General features: G+C 44.6%; 1 protein-coding gene across 1 annotated transcript; it reads right to left on the bottom strand.

Moving 5' to 3' along the window:
* Positions 1 to 13,108: 13,108 nt before the first annotated feature.
* Positions 13,109 to 16,839, bottom strand: LOC310816816 (uncharacterized protein). The gene is made up of 5 exons (XM_083687125.1): positions 16,494 to 16,839; positions 15,753 to 15,930; positions 15,558 to 15,616; positions 15,313 to 15,415; positions 13,109 to 15,190 (listed from the first exon to the last, which is right to left on the bottom strand). The coding sequence occupies exons 1-5, from the start codon at positions 16,674 to 16,676 to the stop codon at positions 14,145 to 14,147; spliced, it is 1,569 nt and encodes a 522-aa protein (XP_083543251.1). The 5' UTR covers positions 16,677 to 16,839; the 3' UTR covers positions 13,109 to 14,144.
* Positions 16,840 to 17,028: the final 189 nt, after the last annotated feature.

Here is a 17,028-nt window from a genome sequence, read left to right as displayed (position 1 = left end):
TTCAAGTAGAGAGCAGCCTGTGGCTGTGGAGAGGATTGGGTTTAAATTGAGGAAACACCACCGTGAGACTGACAATAGACAAAAGCTGCTCTGCCAGTGCTTACTGCCAATAGAGCCTTGTGGAGACCCAGCGGGCAGGGGTTGGCCTTGGTTCCCACAGCAGGGGGGCTGGTTAAGGCAGAAATCGGAGGACGTGCTCATTGTAATGAGTATCAAACGCGTGTTTTTATTCCTCATTCCAGTCCATGCATTACAATAAGCCTGTCCTCCAATTTCTACCTCCACCGGCCTCCCCTGGTTCACACAGCAGGGGTAGGCCTACTGTGTGTCAGTCAGACAGGGGACTCGATTCTTCTAAAAGATACTGTAGAAGTGCCAGGCAGGGCAGGAGGAACACGTGGTTGGAACCACGAGACGAGGGCTACATGGCCATGGACGTGCCTAGGGACACAGCAGCATGACCATGGAAAGTTATCTCCACGTGATCTGAAGCACAAAGTACCAATTCAGTTCAAGAATAGAGAAACGTGGCTTGTTGCACAGAAGGTGTTCTGAAAATAAAACCGAAGTCATAATCTCCCCTCAGGGGCCAGCATCAGGTGCAGATCAAGCGTCGAAGGGGGTTATTATCGTTGAACAGAGCAACGTGGCTTCAGGATGGCACATACAAGGATGTTCTGAAATTAAACCTAAGTCATAAGTTACCCCTCGATGGGCCAGCAACAGATGAAAATCAAGTGTCGAAAGCATTATGATTGAACATCAAACCAGAAGAAAAATAACACCATTCCGAGGCTTGGCTTATCCAGACTAGTCTGTGCCATCCTCAGTGTTATAGACCAACATAAGGTAAAACACCCCATTAGTGAGAAACTCAACCTGCCCCAGAGTGTCATGTACCCCGGTGCTCTGTCTCCCTGGCTGGGGTGGCCACTCAGCTCTGTTTAAACATGGACAAGAAGGGAGAGATTCAGTAACAAGGGCGTTTACCACTGATCTCAGACCACATCTATGATACCCATCTCAGCTTTACCCAGTGGGTTTTCACTTAAAGTGGTACAGAATAGGAGAAATATAAAATATGTACTGTACTGTAAGAATCTGAGTAGATAGAATACTTGTAAAGCACTTAAGAAGGTCAAGGTTACGGGCCTATTTTAGTAGGTTTAGCTATCAAATGATCTGATATCAGAATGTCTAATTAGGGTTTCAGCTTTGGTATGTTCTCTGCCATACTGCTTACAATAGTATTGCCAATCATGCTAAGACAACTTGTCGTAGGAGGAACATAATGGAAATACGACTTCACTTTTTGACTATTGTGTACTACCCTTGATGATTTTAAGTTTTGTTTGTATTGTGCAAGCTTAGTAAGCAGTAATCTCATCTTCTCTCTGTTGAGCCACTGGGACTTATGGAAACAACACATTAGAGGAGGGGCTGTGCTTTCTGACTGGAGAAATCCATTATGGAGTGTCTGAGGGTCCACTCAGCAATCAATGGAGATCTGGCTCCAAGCCACCAACCCCTACTCATCAGAGGGGATGACTGTTCGTATGGCTGAATGGCAGAGGGAAAGGGAGGTGAAAGAGAGAGGGAGTAGAGGAGAGAGAGAGAAAGAGAGTGGGTACAGTCGGAGCATTTGGCTCGTTGTGAGCTGGGATCTGTTGCTTACTGCAGGGGAAAGTGTTGTGCTGCAGTATGGGTATGCAAGGTTGGCCAAGGACAGGGGTGGTTTGCAGATGAATGGGGTTGCACAGCGTGCTAATGAGCTCTACCTTCTCCTCTCTGGGCAGCTGCACTCTCCAGCTCCCTCTTCCTCTTTCTCTCTCTTTCTCCCACTTTTCTCTCACTTGCGCACTCTCTCCCTCCCTCGATCCATCTATCGCCCCCCCTCCCCTTCACCTCTCTTTCCCCCTCTCTCCTGGCTCTGATCCAAGTCCAAAGCAAACTGAGATCATCTGCACTCCTTCCGGTAGTTCGTCTGTGTGAGGGGCCCAATGCTACAGACTGTGGTCTATTCCTGTCCTGTCTGTTAACTAATACACTGACCTCTGGGCGGCACACAGGACTATGTGAGCTGGGAGATACTTTGCAGCTAACACACACTATTTAGCAGCTTCATATGATACTTTCACTGGCCCAAGTCTAGTCATAAGACTTTTCTACTGTTTGCAATGTCAAGTATAGAGCAGCATTATGAGCGTATGTAGCTGAGTGTACTGACGCAGGGCAGTTTGACACTCCTTGCATCAGCTAGGCTGTTTGGTACAGCGGTGGTCGAGGGGGCTACATGTTCCACACACACCACAGTGTACACTGACCCACATTCCACCCAGCTGACACGCAGTGACTCTCCCCTCTGGGCTTACAGCAGGTCTGATTGAAGCCTGAATGGTACGATACACACCACATAGGTGCTAGCCTGTGTAATCCCCCACTCCACCGGTCAGAACCAGGTCAGACAGGCAGGCCAGACAAAGTGTCATTACACATAGCCTAGATGAGGCTCAGCCTCTGGCCGAAATCATGTAATATATCCTGGATATATGATCCCCTTTGATAAACAAAATAGGCGTACCCTACCCCCCCCCCCCCCCCCACACACACACACACACACACACACACACAATAGAATGGCCAGAGTGCCACACCGAAACCTTTATACAAGGGAAACAGTGCAAGCTGTTATTGATCAGTGTAAGATCTATTACGCGTGGGGGACATTAAAGCTTTCAGCAGCCCAGAAAAATGTGATGCTTCTGGAAGTTCCTTGGAACATAGCCCAGGCAATGTACCTCTAGTGTCCATTAATAAATGGTTAATCAACAAGAATTATGTGGGGGATGAAATTGATGAAAGACCGAAGACCAAATGAAAAATGTAACACATGTAGCCTAGCCCTTGTAGCTAACACATGTAGCCTAGCCCTTGTAGCTAACACATGTAGCCTAGCCCTTGTAGCTAACACATGTAGCCTAGCCCTTGTAGCTAACACATGTAGCCTAGCCCTTGTAGCTAACACATGCAGCCTAGCCCTTGTAGCTAACACATGTAGCCTAGCCCTTGTAGCTAACACATGTAGCCTAGCCCTTATAGCTAACACATGTAGCCTAGCCCTTATAGCTAACACATGTAGCCTAGCCCTTGTAGCTAACACATGTAGCCTAGCCCTTATAGCTAACACATATAGCCTAGCCCTTATAGCTAACACATGTAGCCTAGCCCTTATAGCTAACACATGTAGCCTAGCCTTTGCGTGTATGCATCACTGGAGTGCTCTTGCCAGCGGCCACCATGTTTGTTTCCACATAAATCAGTTCACAACATTTACTATTCATTATCCTGTATTTAACCAGGTGAGTCCTATTGAGATGCAAATCTAAGTCTCTTTTACCAAGGAGCCTGTGTGTGACGTGGGATGTGTGCTTACCCCATCCTTGCCCTTTGTCACTCCATCATCATCATCAGCAGCAGCAGCACCAGCATCATCATCATCAGCACCAGCATCATCATCATCGTGTCATAAGACAACAAGGTGTTCCATCCATCCAAACCACAGAAGAACACAGCACACAATATTCATCTGCTACCAGGTATCTAGGCTAGTTCTGATGGGAAATCGTGGTCATCAGTGGTCATCACACTCAGTGTCTCTCATCCAGCCCAATGACTCCCCCTGGTCACATTGTCAGGCTGACGTCTGGCAGCGGACCTGCAGTCAGGCTGGGGCCAGGATTTTATTGACAAATAATAACATTTTATAATGTTGGCTTTTAAAAGGCATCCGAGAGAGGAGAGTCCTTCTGCCGACTCTATGCGGTTAGTCACTCAGTAGTGTAAGAGGGGGTCAAGTGCTCTCAACACAGTCTGGGGTGACGAGACAGCTGAGAGAGAGGGAGTTGTTGGTGTAATTTAAAAAAACACATCCATTACGATTGGAGTACAAAAGGTCAGACATGTAGACCTAGCCATCACACTGAAATGACTGGCCTCGAATCGTGAAACACTTGAAAAGTGTTAGTGGAAGTCAATTCATTGGAAGTCAATTCACTGAGTGGCTCTGATAGTGGCTATTATATTGACTGTGTACACATCCTGTTCACATATGATAAAACCAGTCAACCTTTCAAAAGCCACAACACAATGAATAGGGCCTAGTACCTCACAGATTCAAGCCTACAAAGTCATAATGGATGCCTAGTAGGTCTAATTCAATGGTATGGCTGCCTCAGGGGAGGCTGGTGAGGCTACTGTTTATATACCTATTATTAAGTATCACATGTGCTTGAAACCATTCCATACTCATTCCATTCCATGCATTAAAATGAGCCCGTCCTCCGGTTTCTACCTCCACCAACCTCTGGCCATGCAGTACTGAACTATTCCACTGTTGCAGCCATACAGACATACCATCACTGTAATTCTTAATTCATGCGTGATCATTAACCCATATCTATAAGTGCTCTTGTCACTGCAGGGCAAAAGGCCCTCTTAGTACAGAGCAGGGGAAGGGTCATGCATAGAGAGCAGAGGCAGAGTTAAAAGGGTCACAAGGTTGGTTCACTGAAGGATGACAGCTCTACGACCTCGCACATCAAGACTACAAAACAAGGGCGTTGGAAACTATGAGTCAAAATACAACGCAGAGAGAGGATGCTTAAGACGTCTAAATAAATTATAATAATAAGGCTTCTTCAGCAGCAAGTCATTTTGTCTCTGCTGTCTCGGGCGGCAGAGTGACGTGGTTGTGTGTGCATTTGTGGTTTCTCCCCATCCTGTCTTAGCGATAGTGTGTGTGTGTGCGCATGTGTGTTTGGTGGAGTGCGTGATCAGGATAAATACCCTGTAGACTAACCCCTACCCTGTACACACAAACATTCCCCACATTGCTGAGTCACACCTCTGCAGGGGGAACTCAGGGAAATTCTGATGTAGAAACACTAACTGAAGCCTAGCCAACAGTACCCTTTTGGGCTGTTAGCCAACAAATCTGTATGCAGGAATGACTAGGCCTACAGTCAAAGCTAGGCAACATTTCACAATCTATTCAGCTCTATTATTTGAAGATTACTATGATCAAAATGTAAGGAAACTGTTGGCCTTCTAGTCCTCATGCAAACCAGTACAATATCCATAAAAGTAAGTGCATTGTGGAATGGAATGTTTGGAAACCCCACAAAATACCAGCTTAACCTAAGAGATGCTATGCAAACCAGCAAACTACAATGGTCCTATAAATCAAATGTTTACTAATGCCATAGGAAGAGTTAACAGGAAAAAGACAATGATCAAGGCTGCCCTCCCATCCTGAAAAGGAGAAGCTTCTCTCATGATGTGAGGAAAGACTTACAGTAACCAATTTACGAGCCACTTTCAGTAATGGGGCCTAGGCTGCAGCTGCCAAGCAGTCAGAAGAGTCAGCCTCCCAACCGTCCTTCACTCCAGAGACAATAACTGGTGATGTAATAATACCTCACTGACGCTGTCCTGCTACAAACAACACCACAAGATGGTTTCAGTGCTATATACCTCCACTACAGGGGAGGCTGGTGGAAGTAGAAATCGGAGGACAGGCTCATCGCAATGCATGGAACGGAATGAGGAATGGTATCAAACATACGTGTCTGACACCATTCCTTTCCATTCATTACAATGAGCCCATCCTCCGATTTCTACCCCCACCAGCCTCCCCTGCTCCACTAGACCACATTGTCGTGTGGCGTCAGCGCTCTAACACTGGAAGAGATTTACAAAGCTGTGCTGCCACAGAACTGCTGAAACTGTGGCTTTGACAAACAACATCTCTAATTAAATAGGAGCAGGAAAACCCTGAGTAGGATTCCACTTAATGCTTTGGTCCAGTCAAGATCTGCTTACAATGAACGCTAGAAAGTGCTTCCATCTCAGAATTCCCAAACACGCTGTCTTATCCCATGCAAAATGTACACTGGGAAATACTGCTTCTGGTTAAAGAGAGAACATTAGCCTACCTCGTCTTTCCACTCATTTAGAAGTAAATCAGTGTCTCTGTATAGGAATTGAAGCTGATAAGTGATGTGTCTGGAGTTCAGATGGATGAATGCCCTTCCCTGCCTCTTGTCTAGGAGAATGGGATCCTAGCACGTGACTCAGGAAAACAGGTGCTTTAATATTTGATGGAAGCAGGTCTGTCTGGGCCACGCCTTCGCTGAGCAAGACAGGGTCAGGGGAACATGTTAGCCGTCTAAAAAGCTGCAAGGACCAGACCTGATTGCATGCAGTGAGTTCCATGTTTCCATCCAAGCAGACGCCCACGTCGTCTCCATCTCTCTACACAAACACAACCACTGTAGTCCTTCTAAGCGTCCCTTCTCCTCCCCATCCCTAGACTAACCTACATCCTTTGAGAAAAACCATCAGATCATGCTCTAATTCACATCAGTGATGTTAATGTATCAGGACCCCCCCGACCATGTTTAATTCTCATCATCCTTTTAAAAAGATGGGGTTATGCTCTAGATTTGATGCCTGACTGTCTTTGAACCCCTAAAAACATCAATGTAATTGACCTTAATAATTTTCACAGGATGTTGTACTTTGTGCTCTATGGTCTGAGAGATCAAAATCAAAACCTACTTTATTTATATATTACATTACATTACACAACAATGAAATTTACAGGAAAACTAAATACAAAATAAAACTAAAAACAGATACAAACAGACGGCTATGAGTTGAGGGAGCTTACCAGTGGTGCTGCTCTGCTCTGCTCAAACAGCCCATTGTTAGAGAGAACACATCGATCAATACAGTCAAAGAAGCTGAAGGGGACAGAGTTCAGTTACAGGTTACAACAGACAATATCGAGGCATCCTCTAACCCTACCATAAACAACATCCATGACTCCAAAGTCACCAAAGTACAAAGGACAAAGTTTTAACTCCCCGAGACTCTTACATTGTGTACAAGTTGTTTTTTCACAACATCATTAAACAACTACCATAAAGAAAAAACACCCACAGGGGGTTAAACGTTATAAATAAGTTCATTGGGTGCAATAACCAGCCAGTCTGGCTCTGGGTGTTTTGTTTCACTTTCATAGTGTAAAGATGCCCATTTCTATTCCACAGATCTTGGTAATGTTGTGTACAGCTAACCTAAAGGGCCTCATTAAAGACAGTAAACAGAACACTTGAGCTGGGTCTGCTGAGGAGAGCACAGATGGGAGACAGCGGAGCTTGGAGGAGGTAGAAATCAGAGGATGGGCTTATTAAGTATCAAACATTCCTCATTCTGTTCCATGCATTACGATGAGCCCGTCCTCCGATTTCTACCTCTACCAGTCTCCCCTGGTGGGAGAGTGGTCTGGTGAGCAGATGGTCAGAACCCCAGGTTGCATCCGTCCCCCAGTTCGGCAGACCAGAGAGAGACCCCGCTCCTTTGGTCAAGCACTAGTGTGTGTCCTTCGCCACACATAGCCTATTTCCACCTCCAGCATTAAGCATATGGACCAACACATGGGAGGCTTGCCTTGCTGGTTCGCTGTGCACATTGAGGATAAAGGGTCAAGGCCTAGCAGATGCAGATGTCAAATCAATAATTTACTGAAGCCTCCATCCGGTTCTAGTGGGGGGGCGGGGTTCACAATGCTCTGAACATTTGCAAATATAGCTCAGTCAGTAAAAATACACACATATAAGCTCATATAACACACACACACATTTATTGATCAGTGGCAACCTGATATAGCAACAGGATGGAGGAATCGCCAGAGTGTCTCTTGGCCACTGAGTAGGACAACAGAGCCAATGCAAAGCAGTTGGCCAAACCATAATGTAAATGTTGGGAAATTTTGCATGAATATTAAAAACATTCCAAAAAAAGTAAGCCTACAGGCCTCGCCTACATTATATAATCTCACCCACTTGTCTATTGTGTCTGAGAGAAAGCATCTCTCCCAACAACTCCCAATTCATCATTGTGTTGCTCGGAAGGAAACGCATCACGATGACATAACCGTTCCACTGTGTTCTGCTATACGACATGCGTTGGTTATGACACACACACACACGCTGCTGAGAGAGGATGAGGAGACAGATGGGGAGAATCCTCCATTAAAGGGCCAAGTAGTACCTCAACAGCATATGCCCCTCGTCCATCATCCCCCCCGTCTGCACACTCATCCCTGCTCTCCTCTGGTACCATGGGGAGAGGGGACGTGACTATTCATAGCAGAGGACACGTATAAACCATAGGATGGAGAAAGAGAGCAGAGCATTCAGAGTGCCTTGAGATGGACGCTCCTGCATGGGTCCTGTGGCGTCCTTCACCCTCATTCAGTCAATGCATTGATCTCTTGACTAGGCTTCGGTTACATGTCCTATGCTAGCTCATATTTCATGCACCTCAAATTCAATTTCATATGCACCTCAGAAACGGCATGAGAGGAGCAGCAACATGCTAATAATACTATGGTGAGTGTGTTTACCCTAAATAGCCAGTGGAACAGAAAAGCTAACACATCTACCACATGTTGTATGGGGGGGGGGTATAAGTATAAGTGCGATAAGTATAACTGGCTTCCCGTGTTCCAGATGGGGAATGTCTGACCCCATCCTCCCCTCTCCTCTCCTCCATCTCCCCTAGAGCCTGTCTATCCATCATGTCTGGCAGCTGCAGATACAGGACTACCTTTGATGATGACCGCCGTGGCTAATTCAATAATCTAATGTAGGAGTCCATCCTGACCTGAGGGCTGATACAGAGATCAAATCAGTGATAATGTTGTGCCTTGTTAGAGATGAACACCATACACGTACACATGCATGCGCACACGCCAAGCATATGTACACACTATATGAGCAATTTCAACACTTCCAAACACTTGAAACAAAACCAGAGCCATCAGGACACTGAACCTCCATCGTTGAAAGTCAGTAGGCTGCCTAGGCATACACATACTGCAGCTTAGATCTCTCAATGGCCCTCTGGTCTTTAGTCTCATTCCCCTACTCCCCACACCTCCTCAGCAGGCTAAGCTTCTACTGGACAAAGTCCCTCTTGTACTGTGGCAGTGTTCACTCAACGTTCTCTAGCGCATAAACTCCCCTTCACTGGACACAGACAAAGGAGGCCATTCTCTCCGAGTGCGCTCTCTCGCGGGCTCTCTCTCTAGATCTGCCCCACACAGAGAGGGTGTTTGCTGCGTGGCCTAGTGCCCCTGGAGGCTAGAGCACAGCTCTCTCTTGAAGGAAGGGTGTGTCTGTCTGAGTGCTTAGCGGTAACAAAAAAAAGTGAGCCTCACACAAAGACATCCATACAACAACGATGGCACTGTAGGTCAACAATGAATGGCATTAGGCTAGATAAAACCAGACAAGAGACAATTTGACTGGGTGTAACATCAAACAAGTGGCACAATGACGGCTGAGATATGTGAAAACAAAGAGAAGAGTTGGTGAGATTTGGGTCAAAACGGGGTTGTCTTGACATTGTCTTGACTGAATGCCAACGATGAGCATTGCATTGCTACCAAAACATTTAGACAATCTTCGGTAAGTACCTCGGTAAGTAAGTAACTCTTTTGACTGCACCATAATGCTAACTAGTAGACAAAACACACTGCCCACAAAAACCAAAGCAGCTGCCAGTGCCCTAAACAAACACATGACAATGGGTACATCAGTGCTCACACAATACACAAGGCTCCAAAGCACCAGCTGGGACAACACAACTCCGAGACAGACACAGAGTCTCAGACAGAGACCTCAGGTACGTACACAAGTTCACCGTCCTCAATATAGAAATACACAGAAAACCTGACTTCTCTTCTCTACCAGATAACGGTAGAACAGGCGTGTTTCACCTTACCATGCTCCCGACTGAAGATAACATGAAAAAACAGGGTTTTGTAGGGCAGTGGGAGCAGAGTCAGTATAGCTGCTTTTATATGTTGGTATTACTTATTCAATAGCACAACAGTAGGCTAGGCTATATGAAGGAAGAACTGACATTCAACAGCTTACATTGAGAGAATACAACTTATTTTGACTTCAGCATATAAGTATTATCTCCTGAGACTGGCACTGTTTACAAGAACAGCAAACACACCACTTCTTATCTTTCCGGCATGAGGCACAGAGAAGACAAGCTGCTGAGGAAGCATTTCAGATTTCTTTCTTCCTCTCATGAAGAGCTCATATGCTGGGTAATACCAAGCCTTGTGGTCTCAGACTGCCCTGGAATCTCCCCAGTACTGGGGAGGCTGGTGGAGGTAGAAATCAGAGTACGGGCTCATTGTAAAGCATGGAACGGAATAAGCAATGGTATCAAACATTTGATACCACTCCTTATTCCGTTCCATGCATTACAATGAGCCCATCCTTCGATTTCTACCTCTACCAGCCTCCACTGGGTTGGCTGCAGCAGACGCCACACCCCAGGTACAAAGGCCAGGGTGACAGGTCCATTAATTATCGATGGATATCAGATATGCCCACAGGGAAGAGCCTGGAAGGAGGAGAACGGGAGTGTCCAGATTGGGCTAGTGATTCAACACAAGCTGGGTGCAGCCCAGTGTCCTATCCCAAGACTTGTCAGATGTTGTCATTCCTGAACCAAATCCCAAACAAAACTAAACCGAGACGACAGATTAAAGCTCTCTCTATAAGAGGATTTAAGTTAGCAGCTAGAGCAGTAGTGTTACTACAGAACAGTAGAAAGTATGCTAGCAAGTATTTGGCCAATTACATGTCAGTTTCACAGATCTGGGCAAGATGAACAACTGCATGTATGTCAGGGTAATGTCCACAAGCTCTGGTGGGACATAATAAGCAGAAGCACTGGCTACTTATTAATCGTGTTAAAGAGCGCGGTGAGAGCTTTAATCTCTTCCTCCTTGTGATTAAAAGTACACTACAAAGAGAGAGAGAGAGAGAGATGAGCTAAACAAACATGGATACCACACCTTGAACTGTTCAAGGCCACTGTAAATCATCAGCAAATAAGGAGGAATCAAAAAACTGGTGTCACATAACTGACAAACGTAAGACATTGACTTGTGAGTCAGAGACATGGGTCAGTACCGGTTAGCAGACATGGTTCTCACTGCCAAACAAATGACATAGACCTATTACAGTAGCTAGAGCAGGGTTGAGAGCTAGGCTAATGGGTTTCTGCGGCTCCTATGCGTCAGTGCATGCAGATCCCTGGCCTGTACTCTGCTCTGGCACACATGACTACTGGAAGACTCACGTTACCCTCAGGCTGCCTCTCCACTGGGGCTGACTGACCTCCATAATGCAATGCCAGGCCTTCTATCCATCGCCCTCTCTGTGTAATTGTTCTTTTTCTCAGAGAATGAGAGAGAGAGAGAAATAATGGACCACCGGGAATCACTGTTCCTCAGTTATATTAACCATTATGGAGCCAAAGCCATACAGTGTGTTTGGCTGCCTAGACACATACATTGTGCTTGAAAATAAGGTGGGAGGAGCTTTGTTTCTCATTCAGTGCTGTGCAGAGGCTACCCCCCCATGACCAAACAAACCATTGAAGCACCGTAGGGGACTTTACAATGACAAGGCCACAATGACACTTCAATCAGTGAGAGGGTTTTACGACTTGCAGTTTGGAAACACTTTGAATTCAAGATATGTGTGGAATTCTGCTTCAGAGAGGAGTGTGACAGTACAAGAGATTCTCTTTACCTGTCAGCACTTGCATACCCAGCAAGGGGCCCACACTGGTCTGAGCCTGATGCTCATTTGATGGCAAGTTGTTGGCATGGTATACGCACAGTGCGTGTATTATAGTTTATGCATACCTGTCTAACACAGTAATGTAGGCCAACTGTACAGTAATATATCGTTTCCTGCTATAACAGGCCTTGGGTGGGTTTCATGACTAGGCAGGACACTTAGTCAAATTGACCTTTGAAACTGACAGACAGTTGACTAAAGCTCTGATGACTTACCTATGGAAATAGATGATGCATCAATCAGTACGCGCAACCATTAGTTCCTGAATTGAAGCGTACACAGACGATTGAGTACCACTTGCTAGTGGCACTGCTCCAAAATAGCAACGTTAGCTAGCTTATTAGCTCTAGCCGGCAGACGCTCGCAACAGTTCACTCCGTTAAAGACTATAAGCTCTCAAACGCTGATAGCATAATGGAAACCATTCAGGTTATCGGGTTTATTACAGTTGTTGATAAGGAGAAATCCCATTAGCTGGCTAACTCTAGCGTTAGCTAAATGGCAAACAACACCTTCCAGAAGACGTTCTCGGCCAGGCAGGTCCACCTAATCATCCAGCTTTTCCAGTCGTCTCTCTCCTCCTGTTCGTCAAGTCATACGCATTGCTTGTTCTTCTTATTGATGCATTGTCCAACAAACGTTTGCTTCTTTCCTATTCGATACGAGTCATGAAATGATCAAGGGCTCCTTGTTGCTGTCAGGGTTGCTATGCTCGGCGATGTCAAATGCTCTGTTGCTGAATCATCCACAATCACACACACACGCTCACTTGCTTCAGGCACAGCTGACAGTGACGTCAGAAACATAAACATACCCCTCCCCTCCCGTCAACTGCAGGATATGTTAATTAGTTGAGTCAACCTGGTAAATAACACTTGTATTCTAAGGCTATTCTGAAAGCAACATTTATTTGATCACCATACAATGTCCTTTCCTTTATCATATAATTATATTGAATGAAATTGCTGGCATTGTCATGGATAGACCACCAGGTGGCACACTTGTTGCACTTTTCTCTCACAAAGCTATGAGAGCTGATGATTTGCCATGTAAAATGCTTGACTTCAATATTCAGCTTTCCTGCAGCCCAAAAGAAGTATTATCTCTGAAAGTTAACATGAAGAAAAAAAACTGAAAACCAAGGTGTATACAAAATCAGCATGGGGCCCCTGGCCCTGCATTAGTACACTCCCTTTTAATCATCTGTGTAGGCTTCAACCTTTCTTCTGTGTCTACCATTAATCTATGCAAAAATAATGCAAATATACACAGCTGATTGAATTCCATTGTACCTGAGTGTGTGGATCAATAAGACAGTAGAGCACAGCACACAAGGATGAAATACCAAACATCACAGAATTGCATGTCTTTATTCACTCCTTATAAAACCATGTTATATTGCCAATCAACTTGAACCTCCAACGACATACAAGCAACCATAATAAGACATGAGCTGGTCTGTATCTAGAACAGTCCTGCCACAACAGCATTTTATGAAGCATTGTAATAGACCAAGTGTTTGTAATAACAATGCCATTGAAGACATTGAACAACATCTCAAGACTGAATACTCATGTATTCAGAAAACAAACTGAAAGAAACAAGTATGTGGTAAGAAATAAATCGATGGAGACTGATAAATTGGAAAAATGAAACTTGGTGGCATCCAAGAAATAATAAGCCTCAACTACAGCTTAATATGCTTTCAGTATAAATATGTTTTTAATGCACACAATGTTAGCTATTAGTATGCTAAAAGCAAAACTATGCATCTTACACATTTACAAAAAAAATGTTTTTCATTATTCACTATTTACAGTATACATTAACAAGACACCATTATTAACTTTAGTTGAAACATAGGCATACTTGGTTTCTGTGTATTACTAGCTTACTTTCCATAATTTAACAAGCGTGTGAAACCAAGTCCTATTCCTTCAATCATTCAATTTCTTGCACAACGTAATCTTACCCAAAAGGCTACAGTTCAGTTTGAAAATCAATGTGTAGGTTTCCATAGCCTGGAGAACCAGGCTTCCAAGCCCTTCCACACGGTGTCAGACGACACATGATTAGGGTGTGTTTAGTGAAACCAGAGAATAGAAGCGTTTTAGTTCTCTGGGTGAAACGTTCACAATGTTGAAGATAAAAAAAACAAAAATAATAATGCACAGAGCCGACAAGACTCTTCCCATCATAGGTTGCCGTTAACCTCAGTGTTACTGTTATACACAATACATTTCTAACGGAAAGTTATGTAATGTTACACCCTTTGGAACCGACCTCTGGTGAACAAGACTAGGGTTTCTCAAAGCCTAACAGGCCTGAATACAGCAAAACAATAGACTACAAAAGCAACTCAAAAGATTCAAACAATTCATCCTTCACACCATCCTGGAAGGTTCAGGCATACACACATTTGTGCATCTTTAGATTCCGTTGGTCTGAATATCTCTTGCCACATTTATCACATATGTACTGCTTCCCTCCTGCGTGGACGTGCCTCTTGTGTGTTCGCAGATGACTTCCTTGACTGAAGGTCTTCCCACAGATCTCACAGCTGTACGGCTTCTCCCCCGTGTGGATTCGCAGATGCAACTTGAGACTGTTTGCGTTGTTGAATTTCTTCTCGCAGAAAGCACAGGGGAATGGCCTGTCTTCTGAGTGGGTGCGTCCGTGTGAGATGAGACTACTCTGCTGGCTGAAGCTTTTACCACAGTCCTTGCAGACGAAGGGCCTCTCGCCGGTGTGGATCCGCCTGTGTATTTTCAGATTCACAGACTGACGGAAGGTCTTGCCACACAAGTCACAGCTGAACGGCCGAACGCCTGTGTGAATCCGTTGGTGGTTCTTCAGATTGACAGCATGACGGAAACTCTTCCCACACTGAGTGCACTTGAATGGCTTCTGTCCGGTATGAATGAGCTGATGGGTCTTCAGTGTTACAGCACGTGTGAAACCTTTGCCACATACCAAACAGTTGAAGATCTTCTCCCCTGTGTGAATCTGCTGGTGTCTGGAAAGATTCTGAGCCAGGTTGAACCTCTTTCCACACTTGTCACAGCTGTACGGCTTCTCGCCGGTATGGATGATGGAGTGGGTCTTGAGGTGCGCCTGCTTGCCAAAGCATTTCCCGCACACCAAACAGGTGAAAGGCTTCTCGCCAGTATGGGTGCGGATGTGATCATTGAGACTTTGTTTGTGGGCAAAGGCCTTGTTGCAGATCATGCACACAAATGGTTTCTCACCAGTGTGAAGTCGCTGGTGGGATTTTAGGTTACTCTGAGTGGAGAAACTCTTCCCACACTCTGTACAAATGAATAGCTTCTTTCCTTGGCTCATCAGAGACTCCAATAGGATATCAGCAGGGTTCGGCTGGGGGTTGTAGTTCGTCGTGCTATATTGGTGCTCTGAGGCAGAGTTCCCTCCGAAGGCATCATCAGCAGCTCCTGTGTAGGGCAAATAGGAAGCAACAGCCAACAATCCATGAAAAATCTCATCTTGGGTGGTAGTTTAAGATCATGAAGCCTGAAGTGGCATACTGTCAAGATGTAACAAACGTTATACTCACTTTCTGCTATGGCACCAAGGTCTATGTTCCCATGCTCATCTTTGACACTCACAGCCGGGACCAGGGGATATTCGGGTTCGTCCTCATCCTCTGGTTCTACAGACTACAAACATAAAAAGACTGCATTAGGTCACAAGCACAACTATATATACACACACAACATGGCATGCAACTGAAATACAAAATACGCAATAATATTTTTCCTTTTGAAACCAGCAAAAAAATGTATAATGCAAAGTGCTTACCTCCATTAAGACAGTTCCCTCTGCACTTGTGCCACTACCGCCATAAGAATGTTCCTCTGCTATAACCGAGAAAGAGAATGAACCATAATGAGCAATGAACTAACAAGTACTTCCAGCATTTGTAAATGTTGAGAAGAAGATCATTTAAACTACATGTGGACGCAGATAAGCTCTTTAACATTGACCATCACTTACCCATCCCTCCAACTGATAAGATATTCAATATGCTGCCTTGAGGTTTGGCTTTCTTCCCTTTGAATCCTTTGAAAGACTTGCACCCAAAGTCCATCAAGAACTTTGTGTCATCCACAATTTTCATGATTTTACCCAGTGCTTCATTGCCAAGTATCTCCATGATTGAGGCAAAGTGTGTCTGAAGATGGGAAGAACAAAAAGCAAAAGCATTAGACTATTTCAAACACATTACATGATTTAGATGTCAACTGATTGTTCTCATTTTTGACAGTTCAAATATGAACGCATTCAACAGTTTGTGGTCATATGGTTGAGTTGCAATTAAAGGCACATTCTGTAAGATTGCCCACTGTTCAATGGGCATTTCAATTAAGATACACGATTTGTGTCATTAATGCCTCATTTTAAACTGTCTTTCCCTACCGTAATCCAAAATCTAAGATTGTCTTCATTCTGACATGTTTTCATTTCAGTGTTTGTAAACAAACCATGTATGGCTTCAAGGTTTGAATGTTTAACTTGTGTTGAACTGTCCAGATGTATATCTGAGATGACACCTGACATTAGAAATGTGAAATATTCGATTTGCAATCTTTCAATAGGCCTAATGACGAGCCTGATTACCAAATCCTGCCATGGGCCAAGGCCTGAAATTAATGGCATGGGCAAAGTCAGCTGATATTACAACATAGGAAACTCAGTCAGTTCCTAGTTAAGACTACTTTCTCACGCACAACTCACCATCTTTATCTGGCTCTCAGTATGCAATTTCGCAGACAGCTCTTCACTCTGCTCTTGAATAAGTTCCAAATTGAACACGAAGACAGAGCTTTCTTCTAGTTTACCCAGTTCGGACACAGCTGCGTGGACCAGGGTTTCCATGACGGAGGCCAACTGTGTCTGCAGCGCGATGAAATTTGACATTCTGGCGTGACGGTATTATTCGCAAGCTGGCTTCTTTACTATGTGTCCACTCTTTCAGGCTTGCATTGACGAAAGATGACGATTATAACACATCCAGTTGAGCCTTATGCATCAATAACTGGCATTAAATATGAGCACAGACACTTCTCACAACCGTAACGTAAATAGTAGGAGAATTACTCTGACGGAAGTATTTGATGAAACCTAGAATTCTAGCTCCGGTTGGCAAGGAAGTAGATGTTTTAAAGTAGGAGGTTTGTAATTTCTAAAAATCAAGGTGTTCCCTGACATTCTGAGAGCATTGTAAAATGTTGAGAGCAGCACTTGGTCTCTGATCAAACACATTATAACT

Source organism: Argentina silus (assembly GCF_951799395.1).
Source record: "Argentina silus genome assembly, chromosome: 16".
Taxonomy (NCBI): Eukaryota; Metazoa; Chordata; class Actinopteri; order Argentiniformes; family Argentinidae; genus Argentina; species Argentina silus.
The sequence above is the reverse complement of the archived record's forward strand: the minus strand, read 5'-3'. Positions and strand labels throughout refer to the sequence as shown.